Genomic DNA, 16,447 nt, shown 5'->3' with positions numbered 1-16,447 from the left:
ATTGCTTATTCCTAAAATTGGCCCTAAAGTTTGGTGAGGACTTGGTGAGGATTTTAGGTCATGGTTAGTGCTGCTTGTCTTTGGATAAGCATGCAATTAACTGGATTCGCTGATAGATTTCTAAATGTGCCCATCAATGATTCATTACAAGAAAACATCACACTGATGACTTTTTGAAGGTAAAAAAATGTTTTTTTATTTTTTCATTGTATTTATAAAAAAAAGTCATTATATGTTTGTCACTGAAACCACTATACTATCCATTTACAGATTTCACGTTCTACATTTCCCAATAAATAACAAAGAAATAGACATGTATGCCTACGCTGGGTATCGCTCAGTTTTTTATAACTGTCCAAGTAACAGATCCTACACTATGTTTGCTAAAATTCTAAGGCAAAAATGTTGAATATATTGGAAATTTGTGAAAATAAATCTACAGGTAATTAAAGAAATACTGGTATTAAGCTACAGTAAGTTTCCTTTACTAATGTGACAATTTTATTACACAGTAATGCGTAACCCTGAAAGTGCAAACGTGCAAAGACATAGTGCAAAACTTTATTTGTGCATTTGGACCTGAATGTTGTTATTTTGTGGGGGGGCACAGGCATTGTGTAGCTGTCCAACTATAACAACCATAAGCAAAATAAATACTGGATTTGTGGAATACTATTGAAATAAAATTAAAAAAAAAAAAGAAAACTGGGCTTCACTTTATACTTTTACCCCACTTTGGGAATATGTGTCTTTCTACTTTGTATCTTACACAGTGCTTCTTATCGCCACACTTCAAGGACCTCCAGCATATTTTCTGGACTCTCTAAAAGTGAACCAAGCACCATTTTTAGCACTCAGGGCATCTCAATAGCATATTAAACATGCATGCCCACAATGTTTTACCTCTTCTTTTTACAATTAAAAGTTTAGCAGAGGCCTTTATTATCCTTCTTCCTCCTACTGGACTGCTGTAATTATTTCATTGCACACATTAACTCAGTTTAGGCGTGATAAGTTTAGGTGTGATAAGTTTAGGTGTGATAAGTTTAGGCGTGATAAGTTTAAGCACCAACTGGGTTAGCACCGCAGTGCACAGCTGATCAAAAGTTTTGCGCTAGCAAAGTCTGGTGCACTTTGCATAGAGTTTAATGGCGCTGCTTTGCATGCGGGACTTTGCGCGCGATCTGAACTTATCTAAACTTATCACGCCTAAACTTATCATGCCTAAACTTATCACACCTAAACTGGCTTTTCACCAGCGTGGTGCAATGGGTATCACACCTAAAGTCTCTAACTGGGTTAGCACCGCTTTGTGAATCAGGCCCAAAATGTTTAATTTAAAGGTCCATACACAAGCAAAAGTACTGTCAGCCACGGGGATTAGGACTTGATCTCTTGGATAACAGTTGGCACCAAAATGCTGCACAGATGCATTGCCAGCCTTCAGAGGGGATTGGGGGGCTGCTATACAGATGCTAGGTCCTTGGCAAAGGAAGCCCCGACTTACCGCCTCAGACAAGACACATACAGTATACCGTGTGTATGATGCTGTGGAGACGGGACCCACTAGCAGCACTTTCCATGCTCTTGCAAATTTAAACATAAAATAAATAAATAATTGTTTAAGTAGGCTGAATAGATCTGGTATGATAGCCAAAAGATTGCTCATTGAAATTGGTTCTTGTCTGTGGTAAGAGATATGCTGACCAAGTAACCGTATATGGATAGATTTTAAAGCAACTATCTTAAATGATCAGTTTAAAAACAATCCAAAAATCCATTTCATTGAAAATAATTTCAATTTTGTATAGATGCAATCCTTTTATTAAATCAGTGTTTTTTTTTGTTTTTGTTTTTGTACATTTGCTATTTGCTATTTTGTACTGTATGCTATTCCATTTGTGGAGTGGAATAGATTATCAACAGTTACCTGTGTAAAGTGTTCATAAATGTCTCCAGTATGTTTATGCCTTGTTATATGGATACCAAATCTAAAACATTGCAACAAAGTTGTTGACTTATGATAACTGGTTTAAATTGATCCCATACTTTAAAAAAGTCACATTATTTATAGTTAATGATAAAGAACCAACATCTGATGCGCAGTTCATCTGGTACAAAAAGTCACATGAAAAGATTGTGCAAAGTAGTATGACCTTGTATACATGGTCCGATCTGTAATCGGTTGTTCAGATCAATTTACCAATCACTGATTGTTTGGTCAGAAACCTCAAATCAGATTGTGTACAATGGCTGTTCACATCAATTCTTTGCTCTAAGCAAGTTTCTGTGAGTTCTGGTCCGTGTCATTTCTTTGATCGATTGCTTACACATGCACAAGGTGTGACATCTGCACAACTAATGGATATTTAATGGAATGTCTGAGTTGTTCAACAACTGATAAAACGTGTTATAGTCATTTTAGGTCTATCTAAAAAGAGTTTGCTTCTGATTGATGGATAAATCAATCATTTTCACTGGATCATTTACTGACAAGAAGGGAATGTTGGCTTTTTGTGCATCAGGCCTAGGTGACGCATCTCCAGAGACCTGGTCTTATGTATGTCCTGTGAACAGAAACCATCCAAATTTTATCTGTACGTATGCATTCAATTATCTTGTGCCAATAGAAGGAATGTCTAGAAAGAAGAGTGTATTATGTTCATTGTGTCTTTGGACTGTAGACGTATGCTGGTCAGTAGCAAATACTGATTTGAGTGGATCTCTTTGCCTACCTGCTATGATATGATTCACAGAGCACTATTACATGATATTCACAGTAAAAGTTAGAAAATAAGAAGAAGATGAATAGAGATGTGACCATGATTGTTTGATATGCTAACCCCACAACTCATACAGCAGGCCTTTCAAGTAACTATGAGATCTCACTCTAGATAATAGAAGGTGTGAAACTTCCACAGCATTAGCGATCTGGCAAATACAACATACATTTGTACTCCAAAGAAAAAAATACGCATGAAACAGTTATCTCAGACATATTGTTTCTTGGAGGCTGAACTACTAGCTCTGCTTGGCTGCTTCTCTACAACACCATGGGAGTTGGGAGAAACGGGTTTAAAGTGGCTTTTGTTATAGTGCTCTAGTGTCTGTTTCCCTCCAGTAAAGCTTAGCTGTTTTTCAGTATGAAAGTTGGTCCAGTTGTCCTCATTCTGTAGTCCATACGCAGGATAGGCAGTGTTCTCACTCATGGGGAGATACAAGTATGACTTGTCCTGGTAAGGAGCGCTGGCTGTTTCGGAGTGCTTCTCTGGATAAATATTCTCTTCCTTCACATATTTTGCGCTGGCGGTGTAAGGAGTGTATTTCTTTAAAGTACGAAGCATGCTCTTACACACTAGGTGGATCAGTTCTAAGAGGTTTAGCAGAAGAGAGATCAATGACACGACTAGCATGAAGAGAATGAAGATTGTTTTTTCCATAGGTCTGGACACAAAGCAGTCCACTTTGTGAGGGCATGGGACCCTCTCACACACATATCTTGCAGGCATCACAAAGCCATACAAATACCACTGGCCAAGAAGGAAGCCAGCTTCAAATATGCTTTTGAAGATAACACTTATAGTATATGTGTACATCAGCGCTCCTCTGATTTTCACCTTTCCATCCTCTTGGATGCAGATTTTTAGACGTTTCTTCTCAATGATGGCTATGGCATTGTCCACTTGCTGATCCTTGTCATTTACAGCCCTTAGCTCATCTTCTTTCTGCTTCAGCTTTTCTTCTTTTCTGGACAGATAAATGACATGAGCCAAGTAAAATAAGGTGGGAGTGCTAACAAAGAGAAACTGAAGTACCCAGAAGCGCACATGGGAGATTGGAAAGGCTTTGTCATAACACACATTTGGACATCCAGGCTGTTCTGTATTGCAGACAAAGTCGGATTGTTCATCTCCCCAAACTGACTCTCCTGCCAGCCCGAGAATCAAGATGCGGAAGACAAAAAGTACCATTAGCCAGACCTTTCCAATACTTGTAGAGTGCTCCTGCACTTGGTCCAACAACTTCTCTAGAAATTCCCAGTCTCCCATGGTTCATGGATCCTTTCCCTGAAAAATACAACATGGATTTTAGACATGTCTCTCTGTCATTCCTTGTTCTCTCATTAACATATATTGCTGTTTTAACAGTGCTTAATGGGTTGCAGTTTAGGTGTTTATGTTATGCCGTTTCCTTTTATATCCAAAAGATAAAGGTTTAGACTATGTTATGCAATGTAAAGCTGGCTGTGATTGTGCAATTATGATCCTGCTAAATGTCCTCAACTCCAAGTCCAAATGAATGGCCGCACGTTCTTGTCTGTTCATTGGGTATGTGCTGGTCACAAGCATCCTGATGCCCAATTGTACTAATGGGGGAACAGCCAATACCAGGGAAACATGTGTGTTGCATGTTACCATAGCATAACATGCTCTGCTCCCCTGGCATTAGCATTGGTAAAATTGCTGTGTGTTGTCTGCCCATGACAAATTTACTGGTGCTTTGCGCATCAGGCCCAGTTTTCCAGGCCACATTATTTCACAGAGCTGCTTTGCTTTGCTTGGCAACGCATCTGCTAAAAAAGCACTTGAAATGTAACACAGGTGCTGGATGCTATTCCTCATGCAATGCCAATTGCCAAAGTAGACATAGCCTTTCCCTTACAGTAAAAACATTGAAATCACCTTCTGTAAGGAGTATTTACTGTATGGGATTCCCTAACTTGGATCCCGTATGAATTGAATGATTATAGGTTACTCTATCTAGTCTTTCAGATTATACCAGCTGAACACCAGCTCTGGAAACCCACTGAAACAGCTGATTTCTGGAGGAGTAGATATGATGACTGTACTGTCAGCTTGAAGCTGATCTATACTGTGGGATTATTAAAGCTGCCTCTGCTGACCTTCTTCTAAAAATGCTACTTGCGGCTTGTGCCATTTCATATTGGTTGGCATTGATGATTGTGTTTTTGAATGCTCTGACTATGGCGCGATTTTCTATTTTCTATTATACCTTTTTGAGACTGTATTTGTATATTTACATGCACCGACTGTTGTACAAACATTTATCTGTGACTTCTCAATAAACATTTTTGTTGATCAAAGAAAAAAAAATATACTACTAGGTTGTTGTGTTGAGTTGACTTAATGTTTTTAATACATTATGAGTCACTAACCTAGAAAGTGTATGCAGACCAGGTGTTCTGACTATATTATCTGCATCCTTGCTGATGCTTTATTGAAACTAACAAAGCCAAAACAGTAGTATGACAATTTGGCAATGGCAGCTTTCATAACCCTTTTAATTCTCAGTGCCATCTGATGAAGGGTTGGCAGTCTCATCTGTTGCTCCATTACTCCATTGTAGGGTTATTCTACTTTTATTCTCACAAGAGCAATTAGTTCTGCCACTATGGAGTGTATTTACAAAGCAGCATTGAGCTGTAAAACATGTATCTACGCATGGGCCCGTTCAGATCACAAATGCGGATGGCCATGTGTGCGGAACACGTGCGGACCGCAACGCGTACGAACGCATGGCCATCCGCGTTTGTGTGCGTTGCGTGGCTGATCCCATCACTGAAAAGTGAATGGGACAGCCACGCGTTTTGTCAAAATCTGCGTGCAGCATGCGTTCCCGGACCGCACAGGTCCGGAACGCATGCAGTGTGAACATCAGACATTGCACTCTATGCAATGTCTGATGTCGTGCGTGTCGGCCTCCTGCACGCGTTTCCAAAACGCGGCTGGAAACGCGTGCAGAGTGAACGGGCCCTTCCTGCTCAAAATTTAATGTCAATAAATACATAACACATAAAGTAACTGGCAAGTGAGGAGAGCATGCACAAACATTGCACCTGTTGTGTGTCGCTCACCCTTTATTCTATGTGGTTAATATTTATTGTAAATTAATTTTTGAGTGGTAAGATTTTACGCATGTAAACCGCTATGCATCTGCAGTTTAACTAAATAACATGCGTAAATCCATACATTACAGGATTACTCTGCTTTAGGAATCAACGCCTGTGTTTCTTATACTCCATTTATCATTAAACATTTGAAGACATTTATTTCTCTTCTGTTAGAATCATTACAAGGTGTGGAAATGCACAATAGTGGTGCATTTATAACAATCAATCTAAGCCCTTGTATTCAACTGTATTTGTACTAAAATGATAGGCCCCACATTATCCTTAGGTCACAACTCATTTCTGAGGGGCCGACTTATCAAAATAGTGAACTGTAATTTGCCCAAGAGTTGTGCCATGAAAATGATCACTGTTTACTGATAGGTTTAACCGTCATCCGGATTTGTTCTTCTTTCTTTTTTAGTTATTGGAATAAGTAACACAGTATTTACAAAATGTATAAAGAAACAAGTATTACATTCACCAAATAATTTACCAGTTTATTTTCCACAGCTTAAACCTGGTGGTGATTATTTTCTTATTCCTGAGACCATATGCAATTAAATTTATCTCCTGGGGGATATTTTTACAATTTGTAAATAAAATGCCCTTTAAACCAACAGCAAGCAAGTACTTCCTCACCTACTTTTTGGTACTTTTTCAATTGCAAAGTGTTGGAAAATATTTGTATATACAAGATGAAAAATGATCTCCTAGGAGGGATTCAGGAGAAAAAGTTCATTGCGTATGGGCTCTGGTGAATCACACACAATTTACACATCATTGGCCTTATTTAATTAACTTTTTCTCCTCACTTTTCTCCTAAAAGATACATTTTCAACCTGATTTTAAAATAGCTTTTCTGCACTCTGCAGTTGAAAAAGTACCAAAAAGTGGGTGAAAAAGTACTGTCAAAAATTATTTTGAGAATTTTCTTGCTTTCTGGTGGCTTAAAGGGCATTTTATTGGTCAGGGATAAAAAAAAAAATATCACCTTGAAGAAAACTTGAATAAGGGCCCATTTTTCTACACATTTGCATGATCAACATTTTTCCTTCACTCTCTAGTAGCTGGCTTTATACATGTCAAAAAATATTTCTGTTTCATGCAGAAACATCACAGCAATCAATCTACTTGTATTCCCCCATATTTATAGGGAGACTAAATATTTTACAGCAGTTTTATATTGTTATTACAGTACAATAAAACATGCATCCTGTCATAAACATGAGCGGGTTTGATCAGATAAATGGACATATCTCTAATGAGGGGTAGACACTTCAAATAAAGATGCACTAGAATAGTATTTAACTCATTAGAACATTGTGGTGTCTAGAGAAGCATTGCAGGATACCTCATCCACTGAAAATGTCAATGTCAAAACTTCTTGCTTACACTATTATTATGTAACACTTCTTTACTGCTATCCCACCTCAGCGATTTAGTTTTCACTATATCTGTTCACTTTTCGGCTTATGTAGTTGTTGCTTGCAACGCAAAAGCTACCGAGTATAGTCCCAAGTGCTACATGATGCTCTCACTACCAAATGATTATCTACAGAAGAAACGATGTGCATAAATGTGCAGTTCTAACATCCAACAATGTGCAGCATTTATTTTTCTTGTTATGCATACATTCCACTGTACCTGATTACATTTCCAGGTTAGATACTGAATTACTCCACTATAATTCCCTCTGCCTCTCCTTATTGAACAAAAACCTCAATTAATTAAACATTTTTGGAACCATCTCCCTCTGTTCATGTTATATATATTTTATATATATATCTACTGTATTTTGCCTTCTTTTGGTGTTATTATTTGGGATTATTTTAGCAATGACAAGGCCAGATTATCTGTGCATCTGTATTCTTCAGTGATGAAGAAAAGAAGACAAAAGTATAAAATAAATCGATGTGAGATGTGTGGTTGCTTTAATGACACTGTAGCAAAAGTGAAGCTATTTCCCCTCTATTCTTAATATTCCTGATTTTAGTAATTTATGATTTTTTTTTAAGAGGACAGAGATCATACACCTTAATGATGAAACATACCTCAAAAGCTTAGAGAGTAACGTCTACCTGTAGGAGCCTAAAGAGATTGCCACGTGCTCTCGCATGCCAGGGGAAGTCTGTGAAGCCACCAATATTGCCAGTCTTTCTAGACAGAGCCATATGAGGTTTGCAGTAGCGGAGGCTGTGTGATAAGGGAGTTACATAGACGATACCCTCTCATCAAAAAATCTCTCAGGAAAAGAGGAAACCATGGGAAGGACCAGAGGAGGTGCAGGATATCAGGGTCTACTCCCATTTTTTGTGAGTGGGATGGAAGTTTATTTTAACATGTTAGTTGCTATTTGCTAGAATGACAGCTATTTATCTCCCTCACTGCATAAGTTATCAAGTCTCTTACGTTTAGCAATTGCTGTATAAACATTTTGGAATATTTTTGTGGTTTCCTCACATTTGAGTGACCTGGAGCTGCTCATGTAATATCATCTTTTTAAAAAGGTACTACTAACGATGTGCCATTTTTTGTCATACTGAAAAAGGTTTTTTGTAACTATTTAATAAAGAAAATACAGCTAAAAATGTTAAAGAGAAATTCAGCTTTCATGAAAATGGTTTTACAAATATCATTAGCTATTATAGTCAGGTGCTGCCTGGCACACCCTGTTTGTTTCTCCTTTTCACTACAAATATCACGAGACGCCGCCATAGACTGTAATGTGAATAGCGGCGCTCAGAGGATAATTTGGGCGCTGGCAAAAGACAGAGCCCAAATTACGAAAATAGCAGTGCAATTCAGCCCCAAGCAAGAGTCCATGGCAGCGTGGAAGGGAAATTATAATCTAAGCCGCTGGCCCTCTTTTTACATGCATGCCAAATATTGCTGTTCATCAATATTAATAATTTAAACACTTGCTGTTTTTGGATCGCAGCGCAGCGCTTTACAAGCATTTGCAGCAGTTTTTTTTTTTTACTTTAGAGCCTGCCAGCCGCAGGCTGTAAATTGCGCAAACCCCACTCATTTCCACTCCAGGGTTTGACGCTGATCTGCGTTAGGCAGTCCTGGGGGAGCCACCTTCCTATTGGCGTTAGGCGGTCGGGAAGGGGTTAAAGTGACAGTGAACCCATTAAAAAATAAAGTGTTTTTTTTTCCACCTCTTCAGGGCTTACACCCCCCCTCCCCCCAGTGACCAGGCTATTTTTTTACAATTTAGGCCACTGCAGCTTTAAGAGCACGCTGCAGGGCCGTACAACTCAGAACTCAGAAAGTGTTCCCCCCCCCCCCCCTTTTTATGTCTACTAACAGAGCTTTCTCTTGGTGGGCTTTGATTGCTGCTTGCTGCAGGGATGTTATTTATTTATGTTTCTTTTTCAATAAATTTTACTATTTTTTCTTAAATTTTTCCTATCCCCGCCCTCCCTCCCCCGCTAGCCAATGACAGTGATTGGCTGTCATAGACATCAGCCTATGAGAGCTGATTGCTTTTGTGCCTCCACGGGGACAGCCAAATGACACGGCTGTCCCCAGTACTGCGCTGCCTTAGATCGCAGCGGTGTGCAATGCAAATAGCTGGCGCTCGCCGCTGGGTCGCATGCAATCTCCTGCAAAACACGCCCCCAGGACTTGATGCCAATCGGCGTTAGGCGGTCCTGAGGGATCCACCGCGTTTCTCGCCCATCGGTGTGACGCGGTCATAAAGAGGTTTTGACCCCTACCAGACAAAAAAAAAAACCTTGTGTTACCTATACTTGGCCTTAAGATTCATATCGATCAGATGCGATCACTAAGGCAACAGCTCAGGGACCCAACGCTATATAGATGCATTTAAATGTTGTTGCCTAGCAATGCATCTATACAGTACTGGGGTCCCCAAACTGTGCGCCATAGCGACAGGGCTGGTCCTAGACCTTTTGCTGCCTGAGGCAAACTTATGAGGATGTGCTCCCCTTCCCTATTTGGAATGATCGCACAGCACTCGACATTTTGCACTGCATTTTATACAGTAGCTGTGGTGCGAGTTTTGTTATGTAATGCTAATATGCCATATAATATTTGTAATATTTCTGCTTCATTTAATGTTCTCAGTCAGCAAGACAGTATATTCAACAACATGAGACATGACATGCTGCAGCTCAACACAATAACACATTGGCTGGCTACAAGTCTGTGACAAACAAACTGCTCACCCTCAGCCAGTCAGCCTTCCTCCATTGCTCTTCAGTTAGGACAGCAGTGCCTCCTCCTCCCTTCTGCTGTGCAAGTCAAATAAAACACCGCTGCTCTCCTGCCTCCCCCTCCTCATTCACTGTCAGACTCCTCACACAGCACAACAAGCTAATTTTCCCCAATGATGATTTATTCACCTCGCTCTCTTCTCTTGCTTCTCCTCCTCCTAAGTGTAAACACAGTACAAACATGCTATCCCTGTAATCTCTGCGCCTGATGCAAATGTTTCACCTTGCTTCATGAGAGAACTGGTCCTGCCTAGAGATCGCATGCAATCGGTACAGACACACTGGCTAGCGATAATGGTACGCTACATGCCCAACTAGTGATGAAATATAGCATGTATGGTATCGTTTTAACTGAGACGAGCCCAGTAATGTATTTTGAGGTGATTTACAACTATAGCCCAACTCATGTAAAAACTAGGAAAGGGGAAACATGAAAAAGCGCATAATTTTTGCGTTTACACCTAATTTTATAAAACGCCTGTGAAATAAAAAATTACTCCTGAAAGAAAGCTTAATTTGCCCTAAAAAAACAATATATGTATCACTTTGATGACATAGGTAATAAAAAGTTATTGCTGTATCAATAGTGACACAGCTGATATGCCAATTGTCAGAAACCTTAAGGGGTAAAAACAGGCCCGGTTCGCCCATGAGGCGGAGTGAGGCGGGTTCCTCAGGCGGCAAAGTCCGGGGAGCGGCACCTTCCTGGTCGTGGGTGTGGGGGGCCCCCTGTATTGTAAGTGGACGGCATTGCAAGAAGTGACGAGAGTGGAACGCGGAAGAGGTGAGTCATCCCCACCGCTGTCTGGTAATGGTATTAATATGCTGCTGCTGCACTTTAGAGCTATAGGGGGAGCGCAGATCGGGGGTCCAACTCCCCCTTCCCGCCACTGTGCCCAATACCCCTTTCTGCCCGCTACCCCCTCAAGCTCGACAGCCCCCCACACCCACGGCTGGGGTGGCTCTCACAAGTTTGCTTCAGGCGGCAAAAAGTCTAGAACCGGCCCTGGGGAAAAAACCCAGAACTTGAAGTGGTTAATTTTCAAAATATCTTTCTATTTCAATTTTTAGCTAGTTTGGATTAAAACTGCCAGGAAGTTTTTTTTTCTCTTTGTAACCACGGCCACACTGTGCTGTTTGGTGTACCCTTCTGTAATACAGAGCTTCCCAAACTCTTCATGCATGAGTAATTAGCTGCAAAGCGCTAATTACTCTTTGTAGCTAAGTCTTCCCACCTCACAACTTAATGCCCCTGCCTGACATCACTATTTCTTCTGATGGCACTTCCATAAAACCTGTCCCTCAGGCTCGCCGTCTAGGTGTAATTTTGGACTCAAGTCTCTCATTGAAACCTCTTGTCGCCTCCACCTATAAAACATCTCCCGCATCCGTCCTTTTCTCACACAGAACACTACCAAACTTCTGGTGCATGCCCTGATTATTTCCCGACTAGACTATTGCATTTCTGTGCTCTGCAGCCTCCCTGCCAACTGTTTAGCCCTGTTACAGTCCATGATGAACTCTGCTGCACGACTTATCCACCTCTCCTCCCGCTTCTCCAGCCCAATCTCCCTCTGTCAGTGCCTTCACTGGCTGCCAGTTACATAAAGGATACAATTTAAAAACATTACTCTTTCCTACAAAGGTCTCCACAACCTAGCTCCTTCCTATCCATATCAACTTATTTCCAGAGACCATCCTACACGCAATCTACGCTCTACTAACAGTATCCTCCTGTCTTCAACCTGATCACCTCTTCCCACTCCCACTTACAAGACTTCACTCGATCCTCTCCCCTCCTCTGGAACATTCTCTCTCAACACATTCGCCACTCACCCATACTTACCCTTTTTAGGCGCAAACTGAAAACTCACCTCTTCAGGCAAGCATACTCTCCTACCTAAGACACTGCCCACTGACCACCATTTCTACCACTCCACACACAGCTTCCCTTTACCTACTGTCCTGTACCTTAAAACTTTAGACTGTATTGCCTTTTGGCCGGGGCTCTCTTCCCCTTTGCTCTCACAATACTGTGTAATGGGTGTACATACCTCCCACCCCATGTAAAACTATGTATTTAATTTGGTCACTGCACTAGCTGTTATCTACTCTTGTCAGGAAGTAGTTATGGCAAACTCTATATCTGCATTTAAAGATGACTTGGTGATAACATTATACACAGCTCAGAATCTTTATTAAAGACAGGTGATAAGCAAAGTGAATTGTGGTCAATGCCTCTATAGACATTATATATACACATACATGCCTTAGTTAAGTCAGTACTAAGGCACCAAATCTAGTATGTGTACATCTGCCCCCACCCTTGTGTGTTGTTCCTGCATGCCATATCACAGAACCACACATAGAAGGAGCACATGGTGTTTTTAGTTACTCCACCAGTCAGAACCCACTTGCTTGTGCACCACCCCATTGTCCCTCCACCCCTCTTCATTGAACAGCACACACTTCTCAGCTTTTGCTGGGTATTCTGTTTGTATGGTGCTCATGCTCTGAAATGTCACTTTAATGATGAAATCACTATTGTAAAGGGACAACAGGTATTGGGTGTGTGCATATACCGGGACTGGGAGGAAGTGGCCTTTAGTCAAGTAACTACATTTTTTGGCTTACAAAGGTGTACGCAACAAAGGCAAGGGGAAAATATTTTTTCAATTGGGATACAGACAACAATTAAACATTTTTTAGTAGCATGGGGAATGTTGAAACATTTGTATTTTTAATTTTGGTCCATGTCTCCAATTAATCGGTTACAAAAGGGCCTTTAAGAGGTGAAGGGAGGTTTTCTCAGTAGGGCAAAGAAACAGATATGGGAACTGGGGTAACTCAGACAGTATCCCCTGTGGTTGAATTATGATGAGCAGAAATGTACTCCTACAATGGGAATCTTCACTCTCCAACTATCCTTCATTGTGATCTAGTTGCTTATTGCTTTGTATTACAGTATAATTAGATATGAGTGATTATTTTGCTCTAAATCAGTTTCTGATGTCATACCGACAGCAGGGTGAATGAGTCACAGCGGTGGGAGTGCGACGCAATTGGCCAGAGCTTGCAACGGGCATAGACTTTCCATTAGCGCTGTCCAGAAGCGGTTTTAAAGAATACATGAGCAAAAATGAATAAATACTGATCTACTTAAGTGGGGCTTCCTCCGGACCCTTGAAGTCACTGTGTCTCTCGTCGTAGCTCTGCTGGCAGCCACTCTTCTGTGATTCCCTCCATAGCGGCAGCTGATCCAGCCAGGTTGGTGGCTTGTGCACATGCGGAAGTGCACGCATGTGCCGTGCTCATGCGACTGTGAGTGTTCTGCATAGGCGCAGTATTACTGCACATGCACAAAATGCTCCCGGCCACGTGAGTGCAGCCCCAAGTGGCACGTTCTGCAAAGGCGCAGTACTACACGCCTGCATGTGCCACACTCACGCATACGCAGAAGTTGCTACGGATGGGACTGCAGAAGAGTGGCTGCCATGGGAGCTGCAACGAGGGACACAGAGACTTCAAGGGGCTGGAGGAAGCCGCAGGTAAGTAGATCGGCATGTATTAATTTTGGCTCATGCATCCTTTAAAGTGACACTGAAGCAAAAAAAACCCCTTATGATATAATTCTGTATGTGCAGTACAGGTAATTAATAGAACATTAGTAGCAAAGAAAAGAGTTTCATTTTTATTTTCAGTTATATAGCCTTTTTTTTATAATATCGCATCATTCTGTCATATTTGCAATTGCAAACCACAAACTGTATTTGAACCCTTTGGGGACTGGCTGCCTAACCCACAGGACCAGGCCATTTTACATGCGTGGGGGGGGGGGGCATTTAAGGGGGGTCAGGTAGCCAGATCCCCAGTATAGCATTGTGGGCATGGTGTCCCCTGTGTAGCCCGGTGTCCCCTGAAATGCCAGCAGCCTTTACCCACCTCCCAGGTTCCAGCGATGAGCAGCTCTAGCCCCCTCCGCTCTAGCTCGCTTCCTCGCTCGCACTGCAGTTAAGTTCCGGGTCGCGGCTTGATGGTGTCATCAAGCCGGGACCCAACACTTACGTCAGATCGAGCGGGGATGCCAGTCATAGCAGAGGGGAGCGGCGATCGCTGGGGGAACGTCAGGAAAGTGAGCGGATCCTCTTCTTCCTCTCCTACCGTCGCTGCTGTAATAGTGATAACTACGATCCGCCGGCGATCATAGTGATCACGTGATCAGGAGCCAATCGCGATGACTTCTGATCACTGAGGGGAGATGTCAGCTGTCATATGACAGCCTAATCTCCCGTCTTGGGTGTGCATGATCACTCCGGGTGCGAAAATGGCAGGTGGCTTAAATCCTACGGCACATCAGGCTTAGACAGCCACAAGTGCGGCGTGGGATTTACTACGGGTGGTCACCAAAAGGTTAAACTATGAAAGAGAGTAGAGCTAATGACCCTTTGAACTCCCCTGCAGTAAAACCTTATCTGAAGCCGTGTCTCACTGTTTCTTTGATGTATGAGTGCTTCAGAAAATAGGACTGTCTCCAACCTAGGTTGGAGCGGAGAGCACAGAGCATAGATAACAACTGAAGTTTTCTAACTCTTCTTGTACTGGAAACTATATAAAACTCTCTTCTTTGCTACTAATATTCTATTTCTTAGCAGTACTACACATACAATTCATTACATCATGAGTTTATTTTCACTTCAGATTCCCTTTAACCTCCTTAGCGGTAACCCCGTGTGTGACACGGGGTAAGCCGCCGGAGGGTGCCGCTCGGGCCCTACTTGGCCGATTTTCATAATTTTTTTTTTGCTGGACGCAGCTAGCACTTTGCTAGCTGCGCCAGCACCCCGATCGCCGCCGCCGCGCGCCCGATCGCCGCTATCCGGTGCGGCGCGCGGCCCCCCCCCCAGACCCCTGCGCTGCCTGGCCAATCAGTGCCAGGCAGCGCCAAGGGGTGGATCGGGTCTCCCAATGACGTCCCGACGTCGGTGACGTCATCCCGCCCCGTCGCCATGGCGACGGGGGAAGCCCTCCAGGAAATCCTGTTCTTTGAACGGGATTTCCTGATCGCCTGTCGCCGGAGGCGATCGGCGGGGCTGGGGGGATGCCGCTGAGCAGCGCTATCATGTAGCGAGCCCTGGGCTCGCTACATGATTTAAAAAAAAAAAAATAAAAAAAAAACTGCTGCGCTGCCCCCTGGCGGTATTTTTCATACCGCCAAGGGGGTTAAAGAAAAGTGCTTTTTCACATTTTAAAATTTCTCAACATATTTTTGAATTTTACTAATAGAATAAACATAAATATAGTGAAATGGCACCAGCAGCTCCTGCCTTGCATCTGCCCCCTATGTGCAGTACAAATTGTTCAATCTGATTATATGTGGCCATTTAAAGGCACTGAAAACCTGTGATTGGTCTCTTCGTTTACAAACAAAGACTGCGGTCAGAAGTCCAAGTTAATCAAACTGTTTTATGTAATAAAACAGTACTTATACAAGTTTTAGAAGGCAAAAAAGGCAATTGTTTGGGGTACATCTGGTGATCAAGGAGCCACATTGTGCCTCATGGGGGCCTATGTTCAGTAGGCCTCTTGAACTGAGTAGTAAGAAGAGTGGAGAGGTAGCTCACCTGTCTAGTGGCATGATCCTACTCTGATTGGTGTTCTGGCATCTCTTCAACTCCCAGTATTATCATCACCTTCTCAGTATAGGTACCAGATTTGCCCCAGTATTAGCAGTATAGGTAGCAAGGTGTGCTTCCAAAATTAGCCAGTTCCTTCCCCATTTTAGGTAGCCAGATGTGTGTCAGTTTTAGGCAGCCCCCTTTTCAGTTTAGGTAGCTAGGTGTACCCCAGTATTAGCAGCTCCCTCCCCAGTTCAAGTAGCCAAGTAGCTGTAGCTGGCAGCCAAATTACATATTACCCCCGAGTCAATGGCGTCCTGGAGGGGGAGTAGTAATTAACGCTGCAGGAGCAAGATGAGTCGTTTTTCAGCTTTACCCTGCACCCACATTTCCCAGTGCCTTAATTACATGAACACGTTATAATTCGATAAAACCTCTCACCTTATACCTGGAGAAAAATTAGGGGTTACTTTTTCTTAATCTGAAGATTGCATATGTAAAGAAGATAACTAAATAATTTCGGTAATACATATTATTTTGGTACTGTAAATACTTACAGAGAGTGGAGAAAAGTAAACTCAGACCACATGCACAGCCAAAATCCAGTTATTGCAGTTGAGGCATTTGAAAAGCAGTAGTAGAAAATTCAGAGGACAGTGTTTTTTTTCTTGCTGTCTGTA

The 16,447-nt window shown here is 42.1% G+C and overlaps 1 protein-coding gene across 3 annotated transcripts; it reads right to left on the bottom strand.

Annotated features, from left to right (window-relative positions):
* Window positions 1-229: 229 nt before the first annotated feature.
* LOC137546451 (gap junction alpha-4 protein-like) lies at window positions 230-16,446 on the bottom strand. 3 transcript variants are annotated; one of them, XM_068268943.1, is made up of 2 exons: window positions 16,325-16,446; window positions 230-4,067 (listed from the first exon to the last, which is right to left on the bottom strand). In XM_068268943.1, the coding sequence occupies exon 2, from the start codon at window positions 4,047-4,049 to the stop codon at window positions 2,991-2,993; it is 1,059 nt and encodes a 352-aa protein (XP_068125044.1). In that variant the 5' UTR covers window positions 4,050-4,067; window positions 16,325-16,446; the 3' UTR covers window positions 230-2,990. The 3 variants fall into 3 exon arrangements, with proteins under 3 accessions (XP_068125044.1, XP_068125043.1, XP_068125045.1); XM_068268942.1 differs by lacking the exon at window positions 16,325-16,446 and adding an exon at window positions 7,963-8,111; XM_068268944.1 differs by lacking the exon at window positions 16,325-16,446 and adding an exon at window positions 7,990-8,111.
* Window position 16,447: the final 1 nt, after the last annotated feature.

The sequence above is a fragment of the Hyperolius riggenbachi genome, chromosome 2 (assembly GCF_040937935.1).
Source record: "Hyperolius riggenbachi isolate aHypRig1 chromosome 2, aHypRig1.pri, whole genome shotgun sequence".
NCBI lineage: Eukaryota > Metazoa > Chordata > Amphibia > Anura > Hyperoliidae > Hyperolius > Hyperolius riggenbachi.
The sequence above is the reverse complement of the archived record's forward strand: the minus strand, read 5'-3'. Positions and strand labels throughout refer to the sequence as shown.